Source organism: Ictidomys tridecemlineatus, chromosome 3 (genome assembly GCF_052094955.1).
Source record: "Ictidomys tridecemlineatus isolate mIctTri1 chromosome 3, mIctTri1.hap1, whole genome shotgun sequence".
Classification (NCBI taxonomy): domain Eukaryota; kingdom Metazoa; phylum Chordata; class Mammalia; order Rodentia; family Sciuridae; genus Ictidomys; species Ictidomys tridecemlineatus.
The window spans coordinates 148,324,646-148,351,497 of record NC_135479.1 but is presented as its reverse complement, the minus strand read 5'-3'; the positions used below and the strand labels follow the sequence as shown (position 1 = coordinate 148,351,497).

Genomic DNA, 26,852 nt, shown 5'->3' with positions numbered 1-26,852 from the left:
GGAAGGAGGGAGGCCTCCCAGCCCTCCCTGCAGGCACCAGAAAACTAGGAAGGTCCACAGGCATTCGGCAGCCCCTCCCTTCCCTGCAGCCGCTCCCCTTTGCCCTGCTGGTGAAGTTCTCCCTAACTGTGGAGTTGGTCCACTCCACAATCCTATTTTCTGAGAAACAACTCCTAGGGAGAGAAAGGGAACTTCCTGGAGGCCCATCCTTGCCTCTGGCCCTCCATACTTCAGGTCTTACACAGCAAGGCCTGCAGCTGTGATCTCTCTGTGCTGGCAGACCCAGCAGGAGGTTGGGACCCCTGAGACTGTCAATGCTCCTGGCCCCACATTTCTCCCCATCTCTGCTGAGGAAAAGAGAGCTCAAGTTTTCCCTGTAGAGAATTCTGACTGCCTTTTAAAATGGTGGGCTTCTGTATATATGTGTGACTTGAATTAAATAAAAAGGGTAAACTAGAAAAACCTTGGTGGACAAAGCCCTGACATGATGTCCCCATGTAAGGTTCACCTATAATGTGCCAAGCACTGTTCTGTAAATGGGGACTTACCACATTCCTGCATTTAGAGAGCTTTCCTTCTATCAGAGGAGAATGAATTACTGATAACCCCACTAGATAAGTACATTGGACTTAGTAGGAGAAAGTGAGAGGGTTGGGGGTGTCCTGGCTGGGACAGGACTCCTCTAAGTCAGGCTAGAACATAGAGGTGTGGCTCAGAATAGGGCCCGGCAAACAAAGTAAGTAAAGTTAGTGCCTTCCACACTTAATGAGAAATGAGTGCCTAAAATCTACAGTTAGGAGTGTGAATATCAGCCAGGAAATGATAGCCAAAGACTGAATGGAGATAAATAATACATGAAAACCATTTGTTAGAATCTCAGTTTTGGTTGTATTGCAGCAAACATTTATTAAATTAAAAAATGCATTTTATTATTATACCAGGCATTATATTTGTCTTAGCTTTTTCACTGCTGTGACTAAAGGACCTGACCAGAATAATTGTAGGGGAGGATAAAGTTTATTTGGGGGTTCACAGTTTCAGAGGTCTTAGTCCACAGAAAGCCGGCTCCATTCTTTGAGGCTCAAGGTAAGACTGAACATCATGGCGGGAGAGAGTGGTGGGAGGAAGCAGCTCACATCATGATCAGGAGGCAAGGAGAGATTTTTCTACTCTTTAGATAAAAAATATATACCCCCAAACCACGCCCCCAAGTCCCACCTTCTCCAGCCACACCCCATCACTTCAGTGACCACTGTTAATCCCTCTTAGGGGATTAATTCACTGATTGGGTTAAGACTTACAACCCAATCATTTATCCTCTGAACCTTCTTGCATTGTGTCACACATGAGCTTTTGGGGTAACCTCACATCCAAACCACAACAGTATGCAAACATAAAACAAGTGTGTGACACCAAAAGGAAATATTAGATTGCATCAGCCATATAGATGCCTGTGAATTCAAAATCAAGGTGGGGGTGGGAGTGGTTTGGTGGTACAGTGCTTGCCAAGCATGAGCCAGACCCTGGATTCAATCCCAGTGCTACAAAATAAATAGAAAATAAAAGATCAAGAGCCCCTTTTAAAGCACATATTGGTCTAGGTAGGGTTACTCAGGCATTTACATATGAGGAAAAAAACATGGAATGGTAGCTGAAGAGTTGTACATTTTTAATATACATAAGTTACACATCAGTTAAAAAAAAAAAGTGATTGCCATTGCCTTGGACTCAGTGAGTGCTCATGATCCTGCAGTTCATGAGCACTCACACTCTGCCCTGGAGAGGCCCTTGAGCCTGGGCACAGACTAGACAGATTCTCAGGACAGGGTCACAGGGCTGGGAATAGGGGACTCTAGGCAGAACTTCTGGCCTGGTACAGCAACTCTGGCAGGTAAGAGATGAGCAAGGGCCGGCCTGTAAGCACACTGTTTTCATGCTATTACTGTCTTCCCTCCCCTGTGCTGATGGAGGAGCAGAATACCCATCAAAAAGCAACCAGAAAGCAGGTTGGGGCAAGGCCACCAGGTCTCAGGGACAAAGCTCTTATCCCTGCTGAGGAAGGCACGTCTCTTCTGCTTCTTGGCTTCCAGGATAGACAGCAGCTGAGGACTCAAGGTCATGAAATAGTGATAGGCCTGTGCTCCTGTGGAGACAGCAGGCTCAACTTCTCACTCTGTCTCTCATCTCTCTGAATGCGAGTGAATCTCTGAGAGTCTGCTTGGACTCAAGGAGCACACCCAGTCCTGCAGATCCTTACACTTCCTTACCCACACACCAACAGCCATCCGAAGACACTCAGAGACCCAAACAGCCCACCCATTGCCAAGTGCATGCACAATAAGATGCTTCATAATGGGAACCCTCAGAAATTGTAGTTGGTTGGTTGGTTTCATAGAAAAGCATGCCCTTAGGAAGGGGGATCTGCCCTCTAAGCATGGTTTTGACCCTGGAATCGGGGGATTGAGTAATAACAGCTCAGGCCAGTAGGTGTTCATGTTCCTGAGCACTCACTGGGTGACTTCATGTTCCTCTCCACAGGAGGCAGTGTCATATTGCCCAGAAGAAGGCCAACTGGCCAGAATCCAAAATATTATCCAGGAGCTTCCCCCATCCCATTATAGGTAAGAATCCTTGGAAAAACAAATATGTAGACTCTTAGTGTGGTATAATGGTAGGGTGGCATGATAAATGGGAGCAAATTCAGTGGACAATGGCTCTCCTGGGGGCATTAGGAAATGAGTGGGTAGGTCACTGTTATCAAATTGTGTTGGTACCAGACCAGGGTCATTGTAGTAAAGGGCAGCCTGTCTCCCAAGTCACTAGCAGGGCGCTCATCAAGAGTCCCATGGGAAGGCATTCTGATACAAAGTCAGTGACATCTTTGGTTCTCACCTAGATTTATAGCATGACCAGAAGATGGAAACCCAGATGGCTCTTCAGCGGGGATGACTGTGGCTCTGGAGCCCTAGGCTGACTGAGCTCTATACTGCTCATCAGTACTGGTCCTTACATCATCTCCCTCCTTTGGCTTCAGTGTCACAGCTTAGCCCTAATTTCACCCCCTTTCCCAGGGTTCCCCGCCCCTACAAGGGTAAGAAAGAATTTCCTAGCAGTCACATGTTGTTCATCCATGAGATGAGTTTCCTAACAAGTACCAACTTATCTGTACCTGGAAGAATTTTTAAAAGAGAGTGGGCTCTTAAGTGGGAACCTATTTGAAGACTGTGGGGAGGCTATCCTGAAGGGTCTTAGAAGAGCAAATGGTCATCAAGACTCCTCAGCCATGAGATCTGTGATTCCCTGGTTCTGTCTCCAGCTAGTGCTCCGTGGGACTCAGCTGGCTTCTAAGAAGACTGATCCCTGTCCCCACCCCAGGCCAAGGTGCCATGGCCTAGAAATTTACTTCCAACGAGCCTTCAAAACTCATAAGATAGAAGTAGAGTCTCTTAAATCCAAACTTAGAAATTATCACCAGATTTCAGGCTTCACACAGGCCCTGTGGTTTTGTGCTTTGTCAAAAAAAAAAAAATATATATATATATATATAAATTACAGGACCTTGGAATACCTGATTCGACACCTGGCCCACATTGCCTCCTTCAGCAGCAAGACCAACATGCATGCCAGGAACCTGGCCCTGGTGTGGGCACCAAACCTCCTCAGGTAAACACCACTCCCTCACCTTCACCCCACCCTGGTGGGCTCAGAGCCTACCAAAGCAAATGAAACTTGGATTCTTCAAAATTGAATCTCTTTGAAACAAACTAGTAGCTTAGTAATCTGTTAGAGCCCATGTCAACTAAGGGTGATTTTATTCACCTAAACTGTTTGGCTGCTAACTTGGAAACTCTGGGTTCCAAAGGCATTTGTTAGATCGAGGTGTGGCTAAAGTTATAGATCTGTATGTTACAGTTTCTTGAAAAGGCCTTTGTTTTCTCTAGGTTCATTGGCTTTTTCTTGGCTTTGGTGGGGGTACAACTTGCTATAACTTGAATCCAACTGCTTCTCGTGACTTTGCAAAAGATGACCTGCTCCACGGGACTAATGGGTGGAGGTGGGAAGGGATCCCATATGTTTCTGGGATAGTGTTTATAGTCTTGTAGTGTATAATTCCAGATAACTGTTTTAAGTTTCAGTGGGTTGGGCTTTACAGCCTTTGGAAACACCCTTTGATCAGTCTTAAGAGTTAAAATATTCTAAAAGTGATTTAGGAGATGATGCCTGTGTAAAAGGCCCACTGGCTCTCCTGACTGCTTCAGGTTGTAAGGCAGACTCATTCAGTAAATATGTTTCTTCCATGGTTCAGGTCTAAAGAAATCGAGGCCACTGGTTGCAATGGAGATGCAGCTTTCCTTGCAGTCCGGGTCCAGCAAGTGGTGATTGAGTTTATATTGAATCATGTGGATCAAATCTTCAGCAACGATGCTCCTGCGTCTCTGGAGAATGATGGTAATGACTCCTCCTGGCATCTACCCCATCTATCCCACCAGCCTATCTTTTCTTGCCTTAGTTATGGGGCCCAATAATAAGTGAGGGTGAGCTTGGTTTTGGCCAGTGTGTGTGTGTGTGTGTGTGTGTGTGTGTGTGTGCACGCGCACACACACGGCCACTGCCTGTCATTGTCTGGCAATCCTGCATATATACATGTATAGGTGTGCAGTGAAAATATGGTATGTTTGCCTGTGGCTTTAGCACGTTTTTGATTGGTTGAACACATAACCTACCCCATGAATGTGGTGTGGTGGACTAGAACTAGAAAAACGTTCCATTGGTTTAGTGAGTTCTTAAACTCTTGGTCATCAAAAAAGGCAAGGGCAACATTTTTCTCCTTGATGATTTACTTTCACTGTGATGTTTCTGAAGAACCATATGCCATTGCCTTGAAGTCTTAAGTGAATGAGTTAAGAGGCAGTAGGCTCATACCCACATGCATATTCAGAATGCATTTCCTGAGTGCTTCATTCATTTTACCTTGTACCAGGCAGTAAGCATACAAAACTGAATATGAGAGCTTATGGGCATCTCATAATGATACAATGAATGCTAGGAGAGAATTGGCTTATGCTGCTTAAACTCCTGCAAACCTAATTTGTAAAAACTGTAAATTCAGTTGATCAAGATGCCTGGTTTTCTTGATTTCTCATTTGTGAATGAAACTGGTTTTCCAGCATTGATGTGCATCAGAGATCCCTGATGGACTTGTTAAAACATGGATTACTGGACCAGAGTTTCTAGTCCAATCACCTATAGTGCAACAGATAATGTACATTTCTAACAAGTTTCCAGGTGATGCAGACACTACTGGTCAGTGGTGTATGAGACCCATGTCTTCAAAATATTTGTTAACTGATTAAAACATTTTCCCCATTCAGTTAGTATATTTAGGAAACCAGAATAATCTCTTGCAATTGACTCAACTGAGAGAGTTTGGGTACCAATCTAGGTCTTCCTGGCTCCAAAAACTTGTTTTAGTATGTATAGGGCATGTTTTGAACCCTCAGTAAATGTTAGTTCCTTTCCTGCTCCTTTTACTCCTCAGTCTTCACTGTTAACTTAATAGCTTACGAAGGCTGCAGACAGAATATGATGTGCATAACATCCCAAGAAAAAACAGGGGCATTCTCCTCACCAGGCAATACATACATGTCATCTAACAGAGACATCTAGGATGTTAAATTTAGCAATGCTCCAGTTTTGTGGATCAGAATCCAATACCTTTATTTTATAGATGAGAATACTGAGGTCAGAGAGATTGTGATAGCTACAAGATTTATTAAAAAATAGTGTGCACTGAGTACCACCTATATAGCAGGCAGTGTCCTAGACTCTGGGGACATGTCAGTGCACAAAATAACAAAGTAGCTTCCTTGCACATAACTATGATCTGAGCAGCAAGACAGCAACATATCTTATAAATAAATATATTATCACCTTAAAAAAATAAAAAAATATATATTATCACTTCAAAAAAAAAAACAAGAGGAAAATAGATCACAGTAATGTAATGATTAGTGACTTTGGGGTGTTATTTTGGCCGTAGCCTCTGAGAAAGTGATCCTTGAACTGAAACCTGAGGATACAGGGAAATCAACCAAGTGAGGATCTAGGGGATAAATGTTCCAAAGACCGAGAACAGAGAGGGGAAGGAGCACAAATCGCAAGCTCTGCTGTGCATGATGAAGTTAGATGGCTGTTACATATCTCAGCAGAGATGATGAGCAGGCCAGGAACTGAGGCAGATGTGGCTACTGAATCTCAGCCTCCCACTCTGCAGTCCACATTCTTCCCATTGTCCCAGTTGTTCCCAAAGTGATGTAAGTCAATAAATAATTAATGAAAATGATAATCTAGAATCTATCAACAAATACCAGAAGTGAATTAAATTTAAACATTTTCACCCTCCTTTAGGTTAAGTTGGAAAACTGGGTTAAACTCAGACACGTTCTGAAATATGTTCAGGATCACAGGATGTATTTAACCACAGCCCTGCAGAATGGCTCTTGTGCTTATCTTCCCGGCAACACCCCACTGTCACTTACTGTTCCCATTTTCTACCAGTCCTTTTCAGCGTCTTCATTTCCTTCCACTAGAGTGAGTCATGCTCTGCAGAGAGAAATGGTGTCATCATCCAACTTGTCCGCAAGTCTCTTCACACCTTCAGAAGTCACAGAAAGCTGGCAAAGTCACCAAAGGCTAAATAGAAGCAAACTTTGGCTTCTTTTTAACTTAGATCAGGATTTCTCAACTTCAGTTTTACTGATATCTGGTGCCAGATAATTCTTATTGTGGGTTGCTGTTCTGTGCAATTTGTGGTGTTCAGTAGCTTCCCTGATATCTACCTACTAGATGCCTGTAGCTGTCCTGCACACATTCATGACAATCAAAATGTCTCCAGACATTAACTAATGCCCTTTGCTGGGGTTATGCAACCCCCCTACCCCAACAACCACTGATGTAGAAAAGAGATAATCCTAGATATCATTGATTGTCATCATCAATTCCATTCCTAAGAAGAATACCACAAAATAGGAAAGCGTTAGCTACACACACTAGAAGATAACTGGGAGGTACGTAAAGAGCTATATCTCTCTTAGAAGTGTGGTGTGTAAAATGTGCTTTTCCTATGGAGATAAACACCTAGGTGATCCAGGGGAACTAGAGGCTCCAGCCTTCAACTGTCTTGGAGTGGTTGTTCTCCAGCACTAGGGAGGATGGGCAGGCAGGCTCCTGTCTTACCCTTGCTGAGTCAGGCCACCTCTGTGGCTGGACAGACATATCCATCTCACCAAAGCACTAGGCAGAGGTTTCAGGAGTAAAGACCCACACTTTATACTTAGATCATAGTCATCGCTCAACATATATTTGTTGAATGAATGAATGAGTGGTCCCTCCAAATAGTACAGAAAATGAAGCTGTTTCCTGAGGGCCCTGTTTGCCCTGTAGCTAGTCTGGCTAGAAGATTTGCAAGTTTTCTGTGTGCAGCCTCAGCCTCAGGTCCCATCAGGCCCAAGAGAAGCCAGAATTAGCACTCAGCCCCTTGGTGTGAGGTCAGAATTGAGGGGCTGTGGATGGTGAATCTGGCTCCATGCATGGGCCTCCTCCCAGACTGAGCTCTTCTTTTTCCTTTATAGAAAATCGGCCCATCATGAAGAGCCTGACGCTGCCAGCCCTGTCCCTGCCCATGAAGTTGGTAAGCCTGGAGGAAGCTCAGGCCCGCAACCTGGCTACCGACCATCCTGCCCGGAAGGAAAGGAGGGAGAACAGCCTGCCTGAGATTGTGCCTCCCATGGGCACCCTCTTCCACACCGTCCTGGAGCTACCAGACAACAAGCAAGTGGCATTCTTTTAAAATTCTGGGGGATGCAGAGCAGAGGGAGACAGAGGAGGAGAGGTAGTCTCGGGGTCTTGATGGAAGTGTGGGTTGGGGATACCGTCTAGCGGGTGTGTAAAGAAAACTTGCAGAAGAGAAGGGAGCTGTCTCCACAGTGCACTCTTCCCACTGGTGATGCCGTCCATCACTCATTGTCCCAGACAATGACTGAGATCCCCGGTGTCCCACAAAGACCCCAAGCACCACGATGGGAGTGGGGTCGTAGGAGGAGAGTCTTGTCATGTGTCAAGCTAAATCCTTTACTCCTTAGACAAAATAGGCTTGTGGTTACAAGAGGAAGTTTACCGAAAAGAAAAACTTGACCCCCTCACCTTGGTCTCCATACCCACATGACATTATAGGAGGCACAGAGGAAGAATCCAAGACAGAGGCCACGTTGACAAAGGGGGCCACTGTAAACTGAACAGCATGCCTGAGCTTTTCTGGGGGAAAAACCCCTGTTTCCTTCAGTGAGTGGATCATGCCCTCCTGGAACTGAGCCCACTCACCTCTCCCTAAATCAGTGGGGAACGAGACTCCCTCCCAGGGATCAGGAAGATGAATGCCTTGGAAGGAACATTAAGTACATTTTCTCTGTCTTTCAGTCAGAGAAACTGGGGTAAACTCCAAAGAATGGCACCTATAAAAACACACCTCAAGGCCAAGTGCTTGGGAAAAAAAAAAAAATAAGCCAAGTGCAGAACTTCCCACCAAGCACTACAGACTTGTCTTGGATTATTATAAAGACATACTAAGGGTGTGGTGGTGCTCGCCTGTGATTCTACCTACTTGGGAGGTTGAGGCAGGAGAATCTCTAGTTTAAGGCCATCTTTAGCAATTTAGCAAGATCTGGTTTCAAAATAAAAAGAGTTGGGGATGTAGCTCAGTGTTAGAGCACTCCTGGGTTCAATCCCCAGAACCAGGGGTGGTGGGGTGAAGGGATGGGATGGAAATTGGTATCTTTGAAGATCCAGGGCTACACTCTTACCTGAGTTCCTATCAGAATTCAGAACTGTGTGGTTACTGATGACCTGAGTCTCCCAATCTGTGCCTCTGTTTTCTACCAACCCTGCCTCGAACTGATGGCTTTGTCTCTGGTCCTGGAAAAAAAGGGTCTTTGCTCTGACTCATGAAAGCTTAGCTCAGTCACCGAGGGCATCTCCAGACAGTGTGAAAGTCAGGCTCAACTTGAATTTTAGAGGGGAATTTCCTAAAATATCAGAAACATTCACAACTAAGACGATTGAAATCTTTCTCAATTTGACAGTCTCTTTGAAATGACAAGTTAAATTAACGTCTTATGGCTTGACTTTTTTAGGAGAAAGCTTTCCAGTAAATCAAAGAAGTGGAAATCTATATTTAACCTGGGACGTTCTGGATCAGACTCCAAATCAAAGCTGAGTAGAAATGGGAGTGTATTTGTGAGAGGACAGAGGCTCTCAGGTAAGAAAGGCCCTGAAAGAAAAACTTATAAATGAATCAGGGAGACCTTTTGTTAAAAAAATTTTTTTTTCTGACTTAAAATAAATTGCACACAAAGAACCTATATATCCTCCATGCAGCTTCCTCCAGTACTAACATCTTACATAAATATAATACAGTTATCAAAGCCAAGCACTAAGCTGCTTGTCTGAGGAGCCCAAAAGCAGCAGAGTTGAGATTCAAACCCTGATCTGTCTGAATGCAGAATGACCTCAATGGCTATAGTCCTGGGGCTCTGCTCAGCTTCTGACGCCCCACCTTTTTTTCTTAGCAAGATTTGACCTCAGAGAAACTACTTTCCCATCCCGCTCAGCTCTCTAAAAAGAGTTGATGTTTGGGAACATGTCTAGCTTAGTCTGTTTTCTGTTGCTATAGGAAAATACCTGAGACTGGGTGATTTATAAAGAACACAGTTCTTTATTTTGGCTCACTGTTTTAGAGGTTAGAAAGTCCAAGCATGGTACTGGTATCTGCTTGACTTCTGGTGAAAGCTTCATTTTGCTTTACTCATGGTGGAAAGTGGAATGTAAGCAAGTGAGTGCAGAAGAACTAAAAGGGGGCCAAACTCTTGCAAATTGCTAATCCCTTCCTGGGAGAAAGGCATTGATTCATTCATGAGGGCACTGTCCCCATGACCTGGACACCTCCCACTAGGTCCCACCTCACAACACTGCTGTACTGAGGAATTAAGATTCTAACATATGAACTTGGGGCAGGGGGTGCACTCAAACCATAGCAATGACTATTACTGTGCCTGGAATAAGTTTTTACTCATTTAAGCCACACTTTTCCAAAACCCTGCTGTGGGAGCTTACAAAGATATGTAGAACACACCAGGTATATAACAGGTGCTCAAAGCAAGTTTGGTTTGGTTGAAATCTGTCCCAGCATGAGTTGGTGGGTGAGTTTGTTGGAGGAACAACCACGCTACAGACTTCAAGGAACAAATGTGCACCTGGGGAGAAAAGTGATGCTCGTTCCCCACTTCCCACCCTGGCCCTCTCACCTGTTGTACCAAATTCCTGGGTGCTGATAGACTTGACTACAGCCAAGAATTCTGCTGCTAGCCTGCCAATTAGGAGGGGTTACCTGGGACTCATGGATACTTTTTGTACAATTAAATTAGTTTCAGGACTCCTCATTTGCTAATAATTATTTGACAAAATTGCAAAATTTTCTTTTCTCTGTAAAATATTAATAAAATTTTGATTTATCAATGTTCCTTATCTGTAAGCCCAGTTTGATTAAGAAAGTAGGAACTTCTAGAGTGAACCGGGAGAATGTTTTCTGAGGAGATAAACATAAAAGCTTGAAAAATTTTTCTAAAAGAATTTTTTTCTTGTGTGCCCATAACCTGACCTACTGTTGTGAATGCTTCCTCTTAATATGCATTCCTCAGGAATATTTTTTCTTTTGTCTTTAGTGGAGAAGGCTACCATCCGACCAGCCAAAAGCATGGACTCGCTGTGTTCAGTGCCTGTGGAAGGTGAGTTTGTACACTTAGTTTCTAAGCTGGGGATCACAAATGGGAGATTGGCTTAAGTTGTCAGGCTGTTCCTCCGTGGTCGTGATCGCCCAGAAGCACCCAGTCCCTCAAACTCAAGGGCTTCACCTGGCTCTTGCTGTAACATCCTCTACTCTATCATCCAGCTAGACCTAAAGAGCCTTCCTTTTTCTCCAGACTTCTCTAGCCAAAAGGGAGATCACAGGCACCTTTCATTCAAACCTGAACCAGATAAAAGGTCAACACTTGAAAAGTAAGGCAGAAGTAGCTCAAGCAGAAAAAAGAGCCAGTATTGATTGGTTTATGCCTCATGGCTTTACGCCTAGATGGTTGTCTTGAATTTGAGTATTTCTGTAGGTATGAGTTTCATAATGCTTGCCGAGTCATGATTCTGAATTGGCAGAATCATTCTTTCATTTATTATTTACCAGTAAACATGGAGCAAGTACCTGCTGTGCATCAGGTGTGTGCAGTTTGCACATGATTTCCTTTTTGTGGGTAGATATGTGTACAGTTACACGTGAGGTGACATGCATCACCAAAATGACATGAAACCATACATGTTCTCACAGCTCTAGCCTTAAGGACTGATTTGCCTCTCTCCTTCTCTTCTATTTTTTTTTTTTAAAGGAAACCAACAAGCCCAATTACAAACTACAAGACAAAGGGTTTCCCTGGCAGCAGACTGCTCAACCTACTGTATATTTATCCCATGATTTTCCAGTGCCTTTAATGAAAGACATTTTTCTCTTTGATAAATGAGGCAACATGAGAATCAGGAAATACTCAAAACAGCTTTTTTTAAAATATATTTTTTAGTTGTCAGTGGACCTTTACTTTATTTATTTATTTACATGCGGTGCTGAGAATCAAACCCAGTGCCTCACACATGCCAAGCAAGCCCTCCACCACTGAGCCAAAACCCCAGCCCCGCAAAACAGCTTTAAAAAGAAAAAAATCTAAACCTGAAAATTCTCGGTGAGATCTTTTTAAATGGTATTGACACTTTTAGCATTTTCTTTTGTTTATATTCATCCATTTGCTTTGGTTTTGAAACCTCTTAGGAAAGTTCTTGCAGGATTTAATATATCATCGTCTGCTGCATATGACGTACATGGGTGCTGGACAGGTCATCTATCTTTTGAGTCTGTCTCCTCACATGTTAAAGGGGATGATTACATTTCCTTTACAGTGTGGTCATAAGAATTTTAAACATAAAATTATGCAAGATACTCAGCATTGTGCTTGTTATCAATTTAGAAATCATGTCCCAGAGCCCTGGAAACTCACATGTCATCTCAGCTTATTTAGTCCCCATTTGGACTTTCCTTTGCCTTCACTACTTAAGTCAGTCAAGAACTTGCTCCTCACAACTGTGCTTTCTAACATTTAGTTAATTTACATTTCTAGCTTCTCAGCCTCTGAATCAACAGGAAGAAGCCCAGGGAAAAGGGGAAAGGTCTAGCTGAGAACAGCATTGGTTTCCTTGCTGGGAAATCAAACCCCTGTCTGGGTCCATCTGCCAGAGAACACATGCAATAATAAGTTTGGAAGTTTTAAAATAAAACAAGATTGTTATTTTGCCCTTTTTGTCTTCTTCCTTTTGAGCAAACTTCATTCTACCACCCCCATCTATTTTTTTCCCCCCACAATCTACATCTAATGTAACAGCTGCTTTGGAGACTGAGGGATGGACTTATTAAAATCAGAGACCAAATAGAAAAAACTGTTAAAATTTTAATGGCATAATAAAAAGAGCTAGTATGTCTTAAAAATTCTACATTTAGTGCTGGGTAGCAGTCTTAAAAAATGGCCTGCTTATGGAAGCTGCTCTCCTTGCAGAGTTTGGAACTGAGAGTATAGCACAGCAGCAAATGGACCTTTCAAAGGATGGTGCCAAAATTCTGTGCATATGAGAAAATGCACGCCTATAATCCCAGCGGCTTGGGAGGCTGAGGCAGGAGGACTGTGAGTTCAAGGCTAGCCTCAGCAACTTAGCAAGACCCTGTCTAAAAAAAAAAGGTGGGGTGTGGTGGCAGGGGATGTGGCTTAGTGGTTAAGCGCCCCTGGGTTCAATCCCCAGCACGTGGAGGGGAAGGGGAGCAGTGCTTGCTCCCTTTGCCAACTGAATGTCAAGTACTCAGTTTCATCCAGATAGTGTGCCCTTACTAGGTTGCTACACCTTTCCAGAATTCAACAGTGATGTGCCTGCTCTTACTGGAAGGCCTGAAGCGGTGTGTGTACCCAGGCTGCTGACCACCTGCCTGTTCTTTTTCACTAGGAAAAGAAACCAAAGGAAATTTCAACCGAACAGTCACCACCGGTGGATTTTTCATTCCCGCCACGAAAATGCACTCCACCAGCACTGGCAGCTCCTGTGACCTCAGCAAGCAGGAGGGTGAATGGGGCCAGCAGGGGATGCCCGCGGGCGCGGAGGGGGGCTTTGATGTGAGCAGCGACCGAAGCCAACTTCAGTGCACTCAGATCCGTCCCCCACCGGAGCAACTGAAGGTGTTCCGGCCCATCGAGGATCCAGAGAGCGAGCAAATAGCCCCGAAGATGCTGGGTATGTTTTATACCTCGAGCGACAGCCCTAGCAAGTCCGTCTTCACCAGCAGCCTCTTCCAGATGGAGCACTCGCCGCGTCACCAGCGCAAGGCGCTGAACATCTCCGAGCCCTTTGCGGTGTCCGTGCCGCTCCGAGTGTCCGCGGTAATCAGCACCAACAGCACCCCGTGCAGAACACCCCCAAAGGAGTTGCAGTCTCTGTCCAGCCTAGAAGAGTTTTCTTTCCAGGGGTCAGAGAGCGGAGGTTGGCCAGAAGAGGAAAAACCACTGGGAGCCGAGACTTCTACAGGTAAAACAGGGGAGAGAGGGAGATTTCCCAGGCAAGAGAGAAAAATTAGCCTTGATATATATATAAAGAGTTTGCAAGGCAATGAGGTCAAGTGGTTGGGATTGTGAGCTCTAAAGCCAGACTGCCTAAATACAAATCCAGTCTCTGCCATTTCTCTGTGCCTTGGATTCTTAATGTGTAAAATGAGAATGATGATGTTAATAATTCTACCTTCTCTAGAAGAGTTGTAAATGTGAATTAATTCATGCAAAGTTCTTAGAACAGCAATTACCCAATAAATGTTACTTATTATTTTATTTGCTCATAGTGAGAAGGCAGCAGGAAAAGATCACAGTATAGAATGCTGAGCTACAAAGCTGGAATTGGGGATTTAGCTCTCCCAGACTCATCCTCTCCTCATCCATCCATCCCTCATATCTATAGAAAACATGGCCAGCAAACCCAGCCTGGAGAAAAAGTATCTTTTCCTCAATATCCTTATCTCAAATGCAGGGAGGATTCTGATTGGGTCTAGTTGAGTCCTGGGCCCAACTTTGCACCAATCACTGTTGCTAGGTTAATAGGTTGTAAAATGGGCCAGATTTGAGTCTCCAGGCTGAATGGAGTAAGGACAGCCCAACTTGAGCCACTTGAAATGGAAATAGACAGAACCAGAAAGGAAAGGATGGCAGACAGTCAAACCATCATGTGTTCTGTGACTTAAGAATGATTCTATTTCAGTTAACATTAGCTAACTTTTTTCAGCACCTACTGTGTGGTCAGGTGTTTTCTCTGGTGTTCCATATGTATCATCTCACATAGTCTCACAACAACCATTTGAGGTACAGGGAGTTAATATTCCCAATAGCTTAAAGAGGAATTAAGAGATTTTCCCAAAAACTCATAGCAAGGAAGTGGTAAAACTAGGATTTGAATCCAGATTTTTAAAAACAAACAAATACTTCATGCTCTTTGGGACTCTCCCATGCTCTCTCCATGCATGTTTATTGTGGGTTGTGGAGTTAAAGATCATTGAAACATGGTCCCTTTTCCCTCATGAGCTGAAAACTAGGAAGGGAAGCAAAATGCACTGAAGGATCAGCCGGTAGAAGCCCCAGAAGAGTCTACTCCAGCTTCTTGAAGTGAGGGAGCGCTTAGGTACTTGAAATATAAATAAGTGTTCAGGAAGGACTGCATGGGTACAAAGGAGATGCAGTCCTCTCAGGAGGGCTCCAGGGACATGTAGAAGAGGTGACATTTGGGCTAGATGTTCATAAATGGGTAGAATTTCTCCATGCAGAAAAGATAAGAAAGGGCATTTGGGGCTGAGAGGCAACTGAATACTGTGGGATTGTGTAGGACTTGGACCTTAACTGGGCTGATTCACATCCCAGATTTACTGCATTTGGGCAGTGTGACAATGGCAGTTGGTTGATATCTCTGAACCTGTTGTCCATCTGCAAAGCAGGGTGGCTCCAATCTCAAGGGTTGCGGCAAGGTCTGAATGAGAGGATGTCCATAAAATACCTGTCCATGGTCCAGTTCATAGAAGATGCTCAATAAGTATTAATCATCTTTTCCTCCCTTGCACTTCAGAATGGCGCACAGATGAGCAAAGACTCAGAGGCATCAAGTGATATCTTGTCGGGAGAATGGTCTATGGGCTGGTGTGGGTTGAGCAGGATGAGGGGGGAAAGGGAGGAAGACAGGGTTTCCAAAAACTTTTGTGAAATTGGTTATTATCTTCAAAAGAGAGGGTACTGGGGTCCAATGGGTCTTTTGGACACAGTCTGCTATCTTTTTTCCCGTCTCTTTCTGAAAGTAAGAATATCAAATCAGCATTAGATTTGGTCTGGGGGAGACAGTAATGTGGACTCCAGCCTGCTTCCCTGCCTGTGACCAGTGGCAGTTGGGAATGAGCGATCCTATAGGAGGCAGCCAGGTAGGTCTGCAGGAAGATGCTAGAAGGTTCAGGGACAACAGATCCTCTCACCCGTCTCTGTGATAGAGTTAGGTCAATTTAAATTTCCTATCTTCTTCCATGATTATTCCCAATGAAAAATTTCAACTTCATTAGTAAAATATTTTTCTTTCTTTTGATTAGTAGCAGTGGGTAAAAAGGAAAAAAAATTAAAGATGATTTTCCAGGTTATTTTAGTCATTCTGGTCAAGCTACCTCTCCTATTCTGAGCCAAAATAAGTGAAATTCTAATGATACCCAAAAGGTAAGAGATATAATAAGTATTGCACTTTAGCTAAAGTGTTGATAATTAAGTAATTAATTACTCCAAGTGAAAAAACTCAAGGACTAATTAGTGTCTTCATAATAATTGATTATCTGACTTTTACATGATTCAAGGCTATGTCCTGTTAACCTCATTCTCAGCTGGGGGCAGGAGCCACAACAAACTTATCCTTCTGAAGTAAATGTGAAGCTATGGACTGGCTTAAAAGGTACAACAAACTCTCTACATCTTCTTCTAGAAATGCTCATTAGTGGAAGGTCAGAGTAACCATATGGCTTTAAGAAATCTTGATAAACAAAAGTCCGGAATTTTCCTAAGAGCTATTAGGAGTTGCCTCATTCCTTTACTGAAGAACTTATAATAGAATTTTTTATATAGTTATATTTTGGTGCATCTGAAATATGATTCTACCTATGAACATTGGTTTTTGCTGTATTCTTTCAACCAGGAGAAAGCTTCTATCATAAACCCATGGTTCTATCAGTTAAGATAGGCTAACGTAGAAGCCAGACATAGAAAACCTGAAACAATGGCTCAAAAAAGATAAGCAATTTGTTTCTATCATATGCACAGTTCCAGAGGTGGGTGGCTGTGCTCCTGGAGATCATGGGGGCGGGAGTCTCAGGCTCTCCACCAGTGCCCAAGAATGCTGTCCTTGTCTGTATTGGTCAGGATGGGACTATCACAGCAACATCCACATTCCCAGCATGGGATGGGGAGGAGAAGAGGAAGCCTAGTAACTTCCCCTCAAGGGTGTAACCCAGAAGTTCCACACATCACTTCCTCTCAACCTCATCTGCCCATACTCACTCAACATAGTCAGGAGAAGCTGGTGAATGTTGTTACTATCTGCATAGCATGTGTCTAGCTGAAATGTGGGCGGTGGGGAAGGTTCTAGTTCTAAATAAAAAAGAGAATGGATATTGAGGAAGGAGCAGTTCATAGTCTCTGCCTCTCTTGTCGCTATTTGGTGCATAATTTTTCCCCTGCTGGAAACCCTTTTGAGCTATGAAGAGTCTTTTGTAACTTTGAAATATCTGCCAAATTTGTCAGTCAACAACAATTTGTCGGACTCATAGGTCTTTAGTAGGCAATTTCTAGGCATAAATCTTGCCTCTTTTCTGAGAAACTTACCCTGGGATGAAAGCCAAGAACATGTGCAAAGATAATGGTGCCTGATGCCTGGGTACCACAGAGGTAAAAACACCCAGCACTGGAGGAGGTGGAAGGAAGAAGAGATTGCCTGGGAATCCTCACAAGAGGTGTGTTAGATCTGTGTCTTGAAGGATTGCTTAAGTTCCAATCCTAGGGAGGACCAGAGCACAGGATTACAAGGCCTCTCAGGGGCAGTGATAGGAAAAGGGTGGACCTGTGGTTGGGCCAGAGTAAAGAGGTTATTGTGTGTCCTAATGGAGGCCCAGGGTTGTCAGTGCATTGTCAGCAGGGAAGGGAGGGATATGAACAAGTTCACATTTAGCACAGGCCCTTCCTCCACGCCTCATACACAAATCCATAAAAATGGACACAGTCAATGAACAGAAGACACTGAGCTTTACAAAAAGAGATATTGACAAACTCTTTCAATTAATAGACCTCAGTAGAATGCTAAAAATATCTTTTAAAAAATTACTGATGCATTTACCCTTTTACCCCAAAGACTTACTTTCAAGAGTTTATCCTAAATAAATAGCCGCACAAGTACAAAGTAATGTATGGGTGATGGCATAATTTGTCATGATCTCAAAAGACTGGAAATGAGCTAGATGCTCATCATGAGGAGATGGATTGAATAACTGGTTGCATTGAGTTCTGGAGAGTCCCTAGGTTTGTGGACCCTGTAACATATTTCTTCAAAGTCCTGTGCATCTGTGGGGGACAGGTCCTGGACACCAAAAGTGTCCCCCTCAAGTGTCTGCTTTGTGTTTCTAGTTTTCTGCTTTGGGACTTTTTCTGAAGGTAGGATCTCAGCCTTTACTTGGGACTGTCTAGAGTATGGAGAATCAACTGGGGCAGCTCTCAACTGATACAAGCCAGAAATCAGTGGATAAATGACCAATACTTGCACCCTTTGGAGGGATAAACAGCTCCTCACAGGGGTATCAGGAATTCAGTCCCAATCGTTCATAATGGTAACCAGCTCAATGACATCATCTTTATTGACTTTTTCTCCATCCCTGTCTCATCTCTTCACTCCTTTTTCCTGGCACCACCTTCCAAGTAAGCTACCACTGGCCAAGGGGAGCCCAAACTAGGGCTCCCCTTGACGTATAAGGGCTATACATCACATCCTAACAGTCAATCTCCCTGTATACTAATATGCCATGGACTTCAAGATAAGTCATTACATGAAAAAATGCAAAGGAAAATAGTACATTTCATATTTTGTGTAATAAGGGTGGGGAATGAAAATATTTATGGATACAAATATCTGTGCAAATGTAAAAAATAAATATGGCAGAAAAAAAGGAATAAAAATGGCCATAAACAGAAGGGATAGTGGGAATGTGGAACAGGATGGAAGGAACAGGAATGAAAGAAAAAATTTTATATAGTTTTAATATTTGAACTCTGAATGTTTTACATACTTAGAGATTAGACTAAATTTCAAGAAATATGCCTCTAAATGATGCACAAAAGAAAACAGCACTAAGGTCAATTGAAAGCACTGTTAGTACACATATGGATGCTGTCACTAGGTCTGGCTTAGCTGCAAAGATGGCAAAATGGTACTTTGGAGTTAAGTCACCAAATTAACAAATAGTCATGAGCAGAGTTTGCTCTTAACTGACCAACTTTTCTACAGATACTGCATGTCAGACACTACACTGTGTTATCTATTAAACCCTCACATTGGCTCAGCAGTGTATCACAAAGCCCTTGGACCAAGATTGTAAAATTTATTGAGAAATCAGAATTTAAAACCAGGTTTCTTTAATTTTACTGTAAATGATAACACTTATTAAGGACTTACTGTGTGCTAAGTGCCACCCTAGGTACATTGCTTAGTCTTTATTCCACACCAGTGGAATAAAAACAGTCTTCTGCAGTGAAATTGGTCCCTCTTTCATGCAAGGCAACAGGGGCCAAATTTGAGGTCTGTCTCCCTTCTCCTTGTCTTAGGAGATCAGAGCTTCATACTCGAATTAACTGTAGCTGTCAACCATAGCTATTAGATCTCTATGCTACTTGGAGTGAACAGCAGATTTTTGTGGTCTTGGGCACCCAGCTTGACTTCTCAGGGCTTGAGTATTTATTTGTGCAGTAGAAGAATAGGCTCGAGCAGTGTTCCTCAACTTCAGCACCACTGACATTTGCTCTGGGTGGTCTTTGTTGTAGGGGGCTATACATCAGAGGATATTTATTTAACAGCATCCTTGAGGCTTCACCTCTCCCGACATTGTAACAACCAAAAATGTCTCCAGATGTTGTCAGTGTCCGTAGAAGGCAGCAAGGGGAGGCGGGGAGGGGGATAAAACGGCTCCTGATTGAGAACTGCTGGACTAGATGATCTTTTGGGTCCCTCCCATCCCTAACAGTCTGTGTCTCTGGGACCTGAGGCCAGGACATTGTCAGGAGAAAAAAGAATGTAAGTGGCAGTGAGCTGGGTGGATTCTCCCTGCCCTCACCCCATCTTGTGAAGCAGGCCAGGAAGCAGGGCAGTGGCTGTGCTTGGAGCAGCCTCTCTTGAAGTTCTTGAACTAATCACTCACATCCTCATTGCAGCTTCTATCACTAAGAAGGCAGCTCTGGAAGATGCCCCACCAGGACCTGAAGGCCTGGGGACAGTGGAATGCAACCAAAGCCTTTCCCTGGAGCCAGGTACCCAGACGGAGGAGAAAAAGACCTCGGAAATCTCCCTGAGCTCTCAAAATTTAAGGGAATTAGAGAAGAGGATGAATCCGGAGAAGGCGGTTGAGGAAAGGCGAGAGGCTGAGGATGTGGAGACCAACGCTCTGCAGGAGTGCCCCGGGATCAGAACAGAAGCCATGTTTCTCCATGAGATGGTAAAGTGGGCGCACTGCCTCCTCACTACTCTATGTAGAGTCCTCTTTTTGCTGAGGACTCTTGGTACAATTTAAAGGAGATTTAAAAAAATATATTTTTAATTTTTTTTGTTTTTTTTTGTTTTTTTGTTTTTTGTTTTTTGTTTTTTTGCCAAAGGAACTTTAAGAGACCCACTTCTAATCAGGCTTGGAATTTTTTCGCAGTGGACTTTTCAGAGATTCTGGAGTAATGGAAAGGAACCATCCAGCTCAGGTTTCCTAGAACAGACTCAATTCTAAATATCTCTGACCTGGGATTAACATAAACCAGTGACCTGTCATTGAAATATAATAGCACTCAATCCCAGAAGCAGCACAAAACTTGCTTGTCATATCCCAGGCCCAAATAGAATGATCATTTACATGATCCAGCCCTCATCTCCCAGAGAGCCTACATGGGCTGTTCTCTAGACTTGTTTCTAAAATCTGAAAGATTTCCAGGATCAATCCCTTCCTCCTGTGGCTTCTGGAGAAGTAAAAATATGATGTCAGAATTGACAGAACCTTGTTCACTTGGTAGAGGTGAAATTTTCCAAGCAGGTTTTTGTAAGATGTCCTTACATAAGAAGGAGCAAGGCTTCCTGAAATGCCCAGGGAAGAGTCCTGCATCTGGGAGGCATCTCTGTGAGCAAAGCAGTGTGCCAAAGGAGAAAAGGAAGCTCATTGCCTTTTAACTTGTTTCTAGGACATGCATAAGGGGACTATGTGCTAGAAGTCAGGGCAGAGCTGAGTGCTATGGTGGCTTCAGGAAGCCTAAGTGAGGGTTCCTATAAGAGGTGTTGGCATTTGTTGAAGGGGAAGGATGAATGGGGATTGAATTCTTATGAGGAGGTCCCAAGTGTGAGTTGCTTTAAGAAGCAGATAAAGTTAGTACTGGAAGAACTAGGGTAAATTCAAGGGAACGAGTAAAGATGTAGTAAACACCCACTTTGTGACAGGTGTTCTGCTGAGCACCGGAATAACTTCATGAACCAAACGGTCACTGCCTTCTTAGGGCTGACAGCCTAGTGGAGAAAGGTAATTTCCAGGGTGAAGTGGAAGTTTGAAGTGCAGTGGGACATATGATACAAAGACCTAAGCTAGTCATAGGGGGAATGTCACCAGGGTGAGGGAGAGCTTCCCTGAAGAGTAGATATGTAGGTCGAGAACCTCACCTAGAAGAAAACGGTAGAGTACAATAGGAAGGGAGAGACTTCCAGGCAGAAAGAGCAAGATGTGTGGTGGATCTAGGGTGGGAGAGCCTGAAACATTCATGGAATTGGAACAAGGCCAGGATAGCTGGAGAAAGTAAAGCTGAGGTGGAAGCAGGAGCCACATTGGGCAGTACTGTGTGGAAGGGCTTGGGGATCAGCGTAAAGGCAATGGAAAAGTATATGATATGTTCCGAGTTTTGTTCTTAATGGGTTAGTCTATTCTGTGAGGAGGAGACAGGCAAGAGAGAAGACAGGGAAGTCAGTTATGAAGCTAGTATGTGTGTCGCAAACCAAGCAAGGTTAGAAGGTGGCTACATTGTGTGTGTGTTGGTGATGGGGGTGGGGGTGGTATCTGGGGATAGAAGTGGAAGGAGTCCAAAGCTACTTGGGAGGTAGAATGACCAGGAATTGGTGAAGGATTGGATATGGAGTGAGGAGGAAGAAGAGACAAAGACATCACCTAGGTTTTTGCTCTGGGGAAAATTTTCCATTGTGGTCCTTGTACGGAAATAGCAGAAAGTGGAGTACAGAGGAGTCTAAACTTATTGATTCCTTAGTAAGAGATTAATTAATGTAGGTATTGAGGAAAGTAAAGAGATAAGAAAAAGGCCCGTCCTGCTCTGAAGAGATGCAGTTTAGTAGGGAAAATAGAACTATGCACAAATCATATAGAACAGTAGAGTCAGATTACTTTTGACCAAATAAGAGTTATCTGAAAGAAATAACTCAAAACAATGAATCAATTTCAATGCAACACAATCTTTATTGAGCATCCACTCAACAGTACATAAGGACCATTTGACCTTGAGGAATCAAACACCAATAAACACAATCCCTGACCTCAAGGAGCTCACAGTCCATTGGAAATAAAACAAGCATAAAAGGAACTGGACTCTAAAACAGCATGTGATTGGAGCCAGGTGAGAAGGTATGCGAGGTGGCAGAGATCAGATTTCTCAGAAAGGCCTGCACCCCCACCGGATGGAGATGCTCCTTCTTTCTGGGACACAATTAGGCCCTGAGACAAAAAACTAAAGACACTGAAGTTTGTTTTCCTGGCCCTCCCTCCATCCTTTTTCTTTCTGCAGCTTTGGGCTTTATGTAGGGAAAGGGAGTTGAGAAGGACAAAGGGAAGCTGGACTTAAGGGGAAACAAGGACAGTAAACAAGATGGCACAGGAGGCAGTCCAACCACCACAGGAAATACCCCGATCATGTTAACAGTGGGTGTCTGTGAATAGTAGGAATATGACATTTTGCTATTTTTGTATTCTTCTTTGTTTTAATATGTATTTAAAAGTCTTTTCGTGTGTAATACGTATTTCTTCAGTAATAAGCAAAAGAATTATACTTATGTATTTGGAAAGCTGGTTTCAGGGTAAGAATTAATATTTTCACTTTATTGGAAAAATTTCATTCTATCTTCTAGTAAATCTAAGGTTAAATGAGACCAGGTTTAAGGTTTTTATTTTGTTTTGTTTCCTTTAAAGCAACGGTACACAGGGATTAAACACTTCTGTTCTGGTGTAAGCAGGGCTGGATTTCAACCCTGGTCTGCTACTCTGTGATTTAGGGAAATTGCTTAATCTGTTTGAACATAGGCCTCCTCATTTATGTAATGGGAATATAGCAGTGTTTATCTCCTATGGTTCTGGGAAAATTAAACAAGAAGATAAAAGTATTTTATGGCACACGGTAAGCAATCAAGTATCCGCAATTATTACTGATTATGCATCTCTTATGTGCTGGGTAGCTCAGGCAGGGAACTGTCCCGTCCTTCACTATCACCGAAAACAAGGCAGATGACAATGCTCAGAGTCCTTAATTCTAAGGAACTAATAAGTTTCTTTATGTTTTTCAGGATGAAGATGATCTGGCTAATGCCCTGATATGGCCCGAGATTCAACAGGAGCTTAAAATCATTGAATCTGAGGAGGAACTTGCGTCATTGCCACCATCTGTTCAGAAGATAAGCCTAATTCTGCCCAGTTTTGAGTCAAGTCCAGGGCCCTTTGCTTCCCCAGAGCCTCCTGGGAGTGTCTCTCTTGCCCCCGCCCCCTCTCCAGTCTCCGCCCCCCAGGAGGAGGGGACTAAGGGCTCAACCAATCAGAGTACAATGGATGCTGCCGCGGCAGCCAATAGAGATAAGCCAGAGTCAACCAGAGTCCACAGATCCGAGTCTGGGCTGCGTCCAGACCGTGCTACTCTGGCTCCTCTAGAAATAATTCCTTTTGAGGAGGCGTCTCCACCGGCAAGGACTGAGGCTGGACGTCCCGGGAATCTCTCTCCTCCGCTTCCTCCTGCTCCTCCCCCTCCAACTCCTCTGGAGGAGGCGCCTGGAATCCTGCTGTCAAAGGGAGGTGTTGAGAGAGAAGATCCATCCAGGAATTTGAGGACAAATCCTTATATAGAGCAGCCGGGGTCCAAAGATAGCCCTGGGATCTCTAGTCTCTGTCAGGGAGAGGAGGTCACTCCAAGACAAAGTGAAAAACAAACTTCAAAGAATGCTGCTCCAGAGGGGGAAGTCCTTGGTTTTCCAAGCCCAACAAAGGAGGTTGAGATCTCCCCACATGGAGAGGGGGATGTAGCCCAGTCAGTACAGGAGCCTTCAGACTGTGATGAAGATGACACTGTGACAGACATTGCTCAGCACGTCCTGGAGATGGTGGAGCCCTGGGAGGAACCCCAATGGGTGACAAGCCCTCTTCACTCTCCCACACTGAAAGAAGTTCAGGAGGCCCAGGTGCAGGGCCCGCAGAGCCACCGATTGGAGAAGAGGCTTTCTCACAGGCCCAGCCTTCGCCAGAGCCACTCTCTGGATAGCAAAACTACCATTACGAGTCCGTGGACTCTTGAGGTCACCCCATCCAGCAGCTGTGCTAATCTTGAAACAGAGAGAAATTTTGATCCTCAGGCAGCCAGGAGAGAGATTACTAGATGGGATGAGAAAGCCCTGAAGAGTTTCAGAGAGTTCTCTGACCTGAAAGGGGAAGAGGTTCTTCCCAGCCAGAAGGGACCAGGTAGTGTTCAGTCTAAGCCAGCAGCAATCAGCCCAGTCACCCCAGTAGAGGGAAAGGAGCTGGGGCCGCTTCTTGGGCAGAGCAACCAGATTAAGCAAGCTGGTGTTCCTGGGCTAGAAAATAGCAAGGAGAGTTCACTTAGGGTTCAGGATAACACCTCACCTGAAGAAGATCCCCCAAAGTTACAGCTAAAGAGCACTGAGTGTAGCCCCTCAAAAGGGAAAAACCGGCCTTCTTCCCTCAACTTGGACTCTGCCATTCCCATTACTGACCTCTTCCGGCTTGAGAATGGGGCTTCATTTAGTTCACCTGGAATGCAGCTCTGTGAATCAGGAGACCCCAAGTTCACCTGGATGACCTCATCTCACTGTAAAGCAGACTCCTGGAAAGATTACTCCCAGGATACCCAGGACCTGGACCTTGTTGCTCATGCCCTGACAGGCCGCCGTAACTCAGCTCCCGTGAGTGTGTCAGCTGTGAGAACCTCCTTCATGGTCAAAATGTGTCAGGCCAGGGCAGTGCCAGTCATCCCACCCAAGATTCAGTATACACAGATCCCACAGCCCCTGCCCTCTCAGAGCACAGGGGAGAGTGTGGCTCAGCCTCTGGAGAGGAGCCAAGAGGAATCCAGCTCAACTAGTGGGACCTCTCAGAAATCTGCCAAAGGTGATTCTCCCTCCTCCCTGGAAAGCCCAAGGGAAGAGAAACCAAAGCAAGATACAGGAGCCATAGCATCCTCACGGATGGATACCACTGCATCCTGCATTTGTGAGGGACCCACCCTTTCTCCAGAATCAGACTTATCTAATCTCCTCTCCACCCAAGACGCAGTAGTGCAATGCAGAAAGCGCACATCAGAGACAGAGCCATCTGGGGACAACCTTCTTTCCTCAAAAATAGAGCGATCATCTGGGGGTTCTAAGCCTTTCCACAGGTCAAGGCCAGGAAGACCTCAGAGCCTAATCTTATTCAGTCCTCCTTTCCCCATCATGGACCACCTGCCTCCCTCATCCACAGTTACAGATTCCAAGGTCCTGCTGTCTCCTATCAGAAGTCCCACTCAGACAGTTTCCCCTGGCCTTCTTTGTGGGGAGTTGGCAGAAAACACATGGGTCACACCAGAAGGGGTTACACTTAGGAATAAAATGACCATCCCTAAGAATGGCCAAAGACTAGAGACCTCGACCAGCTGTTTTTACCAGCCCCAGCGGAGATCAGTAATTCTGGATGGAAGAAGTGGGAGGCAAATAGAATGATCAGTTCAGTTGCTGGTGTCTGAAAAAAAACATCATGATTCATCTGGAAATTATTACAGGGCCGACTTGCCATTTTCCAGCACAGATTATCTAACTTTGTACTTATTTTGGCCTCTGACTTCTCTTTTTTCAGCCTTTTGACTATTCACTAATTAATCCTTTTACCAGAAGAGTGTCAAGGAAATGACCAAAAGGTGAAATTTAGATAAGTCTGTATGATCAAGTGGGAAAGCTTAGGTAAGGAATGAGGGAATTCTTGCTTCCAATGAAATTTGGGGTCTCATATGTAAGCTGCATTACTTCCCTACTACCATTACCTATTACTGTTGAGAGCTGGCTATAGTAATTGTCTTTTGCAAAAAAGAAAAATCCTTTGCAGGTTTGGAAAATGCTATTGAGATTTGAAGGCCTTCTCTTTATTTCATGCTTTTTACTGCTCTTTAAAGCATATGTTCTTAAATCAGTTTTCTAATAAGCTTTGAAAAAGTGAACTATCCAAAATAGAAGCAGATTTGGAAATGCAAACTAATGTGCATTTAGATATCCAAGTGGGTAAACTCACCCATGCTCTTTCCCTGGAATCCCTGCAGATCTGTCCAAGATGACTCCATATACCAGCATAGAAAATCAGAATCTATGTCAGGAGCAAACCCTGAGACTGACACAAACTACAGACTTTCTGGTGCATTTCATTTGGGACCCTACTTGCCACTGTTCTGAACTCTGATTTATAAATCCAGTAGCTGGCCAAGTGAGGACTGAGCTGAGGATTCTTAATGAAATGAATCAAAATTTTCATGTATGCAGTTGTGAAGTGAAGGTATCATCCTGCTTAACAATATCAGGGTGTAAGCACCCAATGTCATCATAGAGAAAAGCCCCACACAAAGCCTACACTGTGAACTTAATGTATTTAAGTTGGTGGGCAGGAAACACTTCCTGCTCAGCCTTACTCTTCTTCCACACTGGGCTGGGCCCAGCAGTACAGGAAGGGAGGTAAGGAGGAATCCTAGCAGAGTGGACATCACTACCACTCACTCCCCTCCTTGAAAATGTATTTCAATTTAGACAGTGGGTCCCTTCTTTTTCCCTCTTCCTATATTGTTTCAGATTTGAGGCATGTGTCTCCCTTCCATAATTCTCTTTATCCACCATCTAAGGCCCTCAAACTTGCTCTTCCTTCTGTCTGGATGCAAGCAGAAGCAATAAACCAATCTGATTTTCTTTCAGTTGTTTGGAATTTTTCATGGTTCTTTGCATTTCAGATGGAGGAAGGAGAACTAATATACATGCTGGCAGAATTTTGGTTCTCCCCTCCAAAAAAAAAGGCTTCACAGGGCACCGTTTCTCAGATTCAAGCCTCGCTGAATTCTATCCAGAAGCTCAGTTATTGCAGACATTTC

At 44.0% G+C, this 26,852-nt stretch overlaps 1 protein-coding gene across 1 annotated transcript in view; it reads left to right on the top strand.

Annotated features, from left to right (window-relative positions):
* Positions 1–26,678, top strand: part of Arhgap31 (Rho GTPase activating protein 31) — a 105,812-nt gene extending 79,134 nt beyond the window's left edge. The window contains exons 4-12 of the mRNA XM_005327618.5: positions 2,539–2,621; positions 3,556–3,663; positions 4,307–4,449; positions 7,632–7,830; positions 9,189–9,313; positions 10,776–10,838; positions 13,138–13,713; positions 19,662–19,942; positions 23,035–26,678. Coding sequence (XP_005327675.2) covers positions 2,539–2,621; positions 3,556–3,663; positions 4,307–4,449; positions 7,632–7,830; positions 9,189–9,313; positions 10,776–10,838; positions 13,138–13,713; positions 19,662–19,942; positions 23,035–25,449 — 3,993 coding nt within the window. The 3' untranslated portion in view covers positions 25,450–26,678. The remainder of the gene's footprint in view (positions 1–2,538; positions 2,622–3,555; positions 3,664–4,306; positions 4,450–7,631; positions 7,831–9,188; positions 9,314–10,775; positions 10,839–13,137; positions 13,714–19,661; positions 19,943–23,034) is intronic.
* Positions 26,679–26,852: the final 174 nt, after the last annotated feature.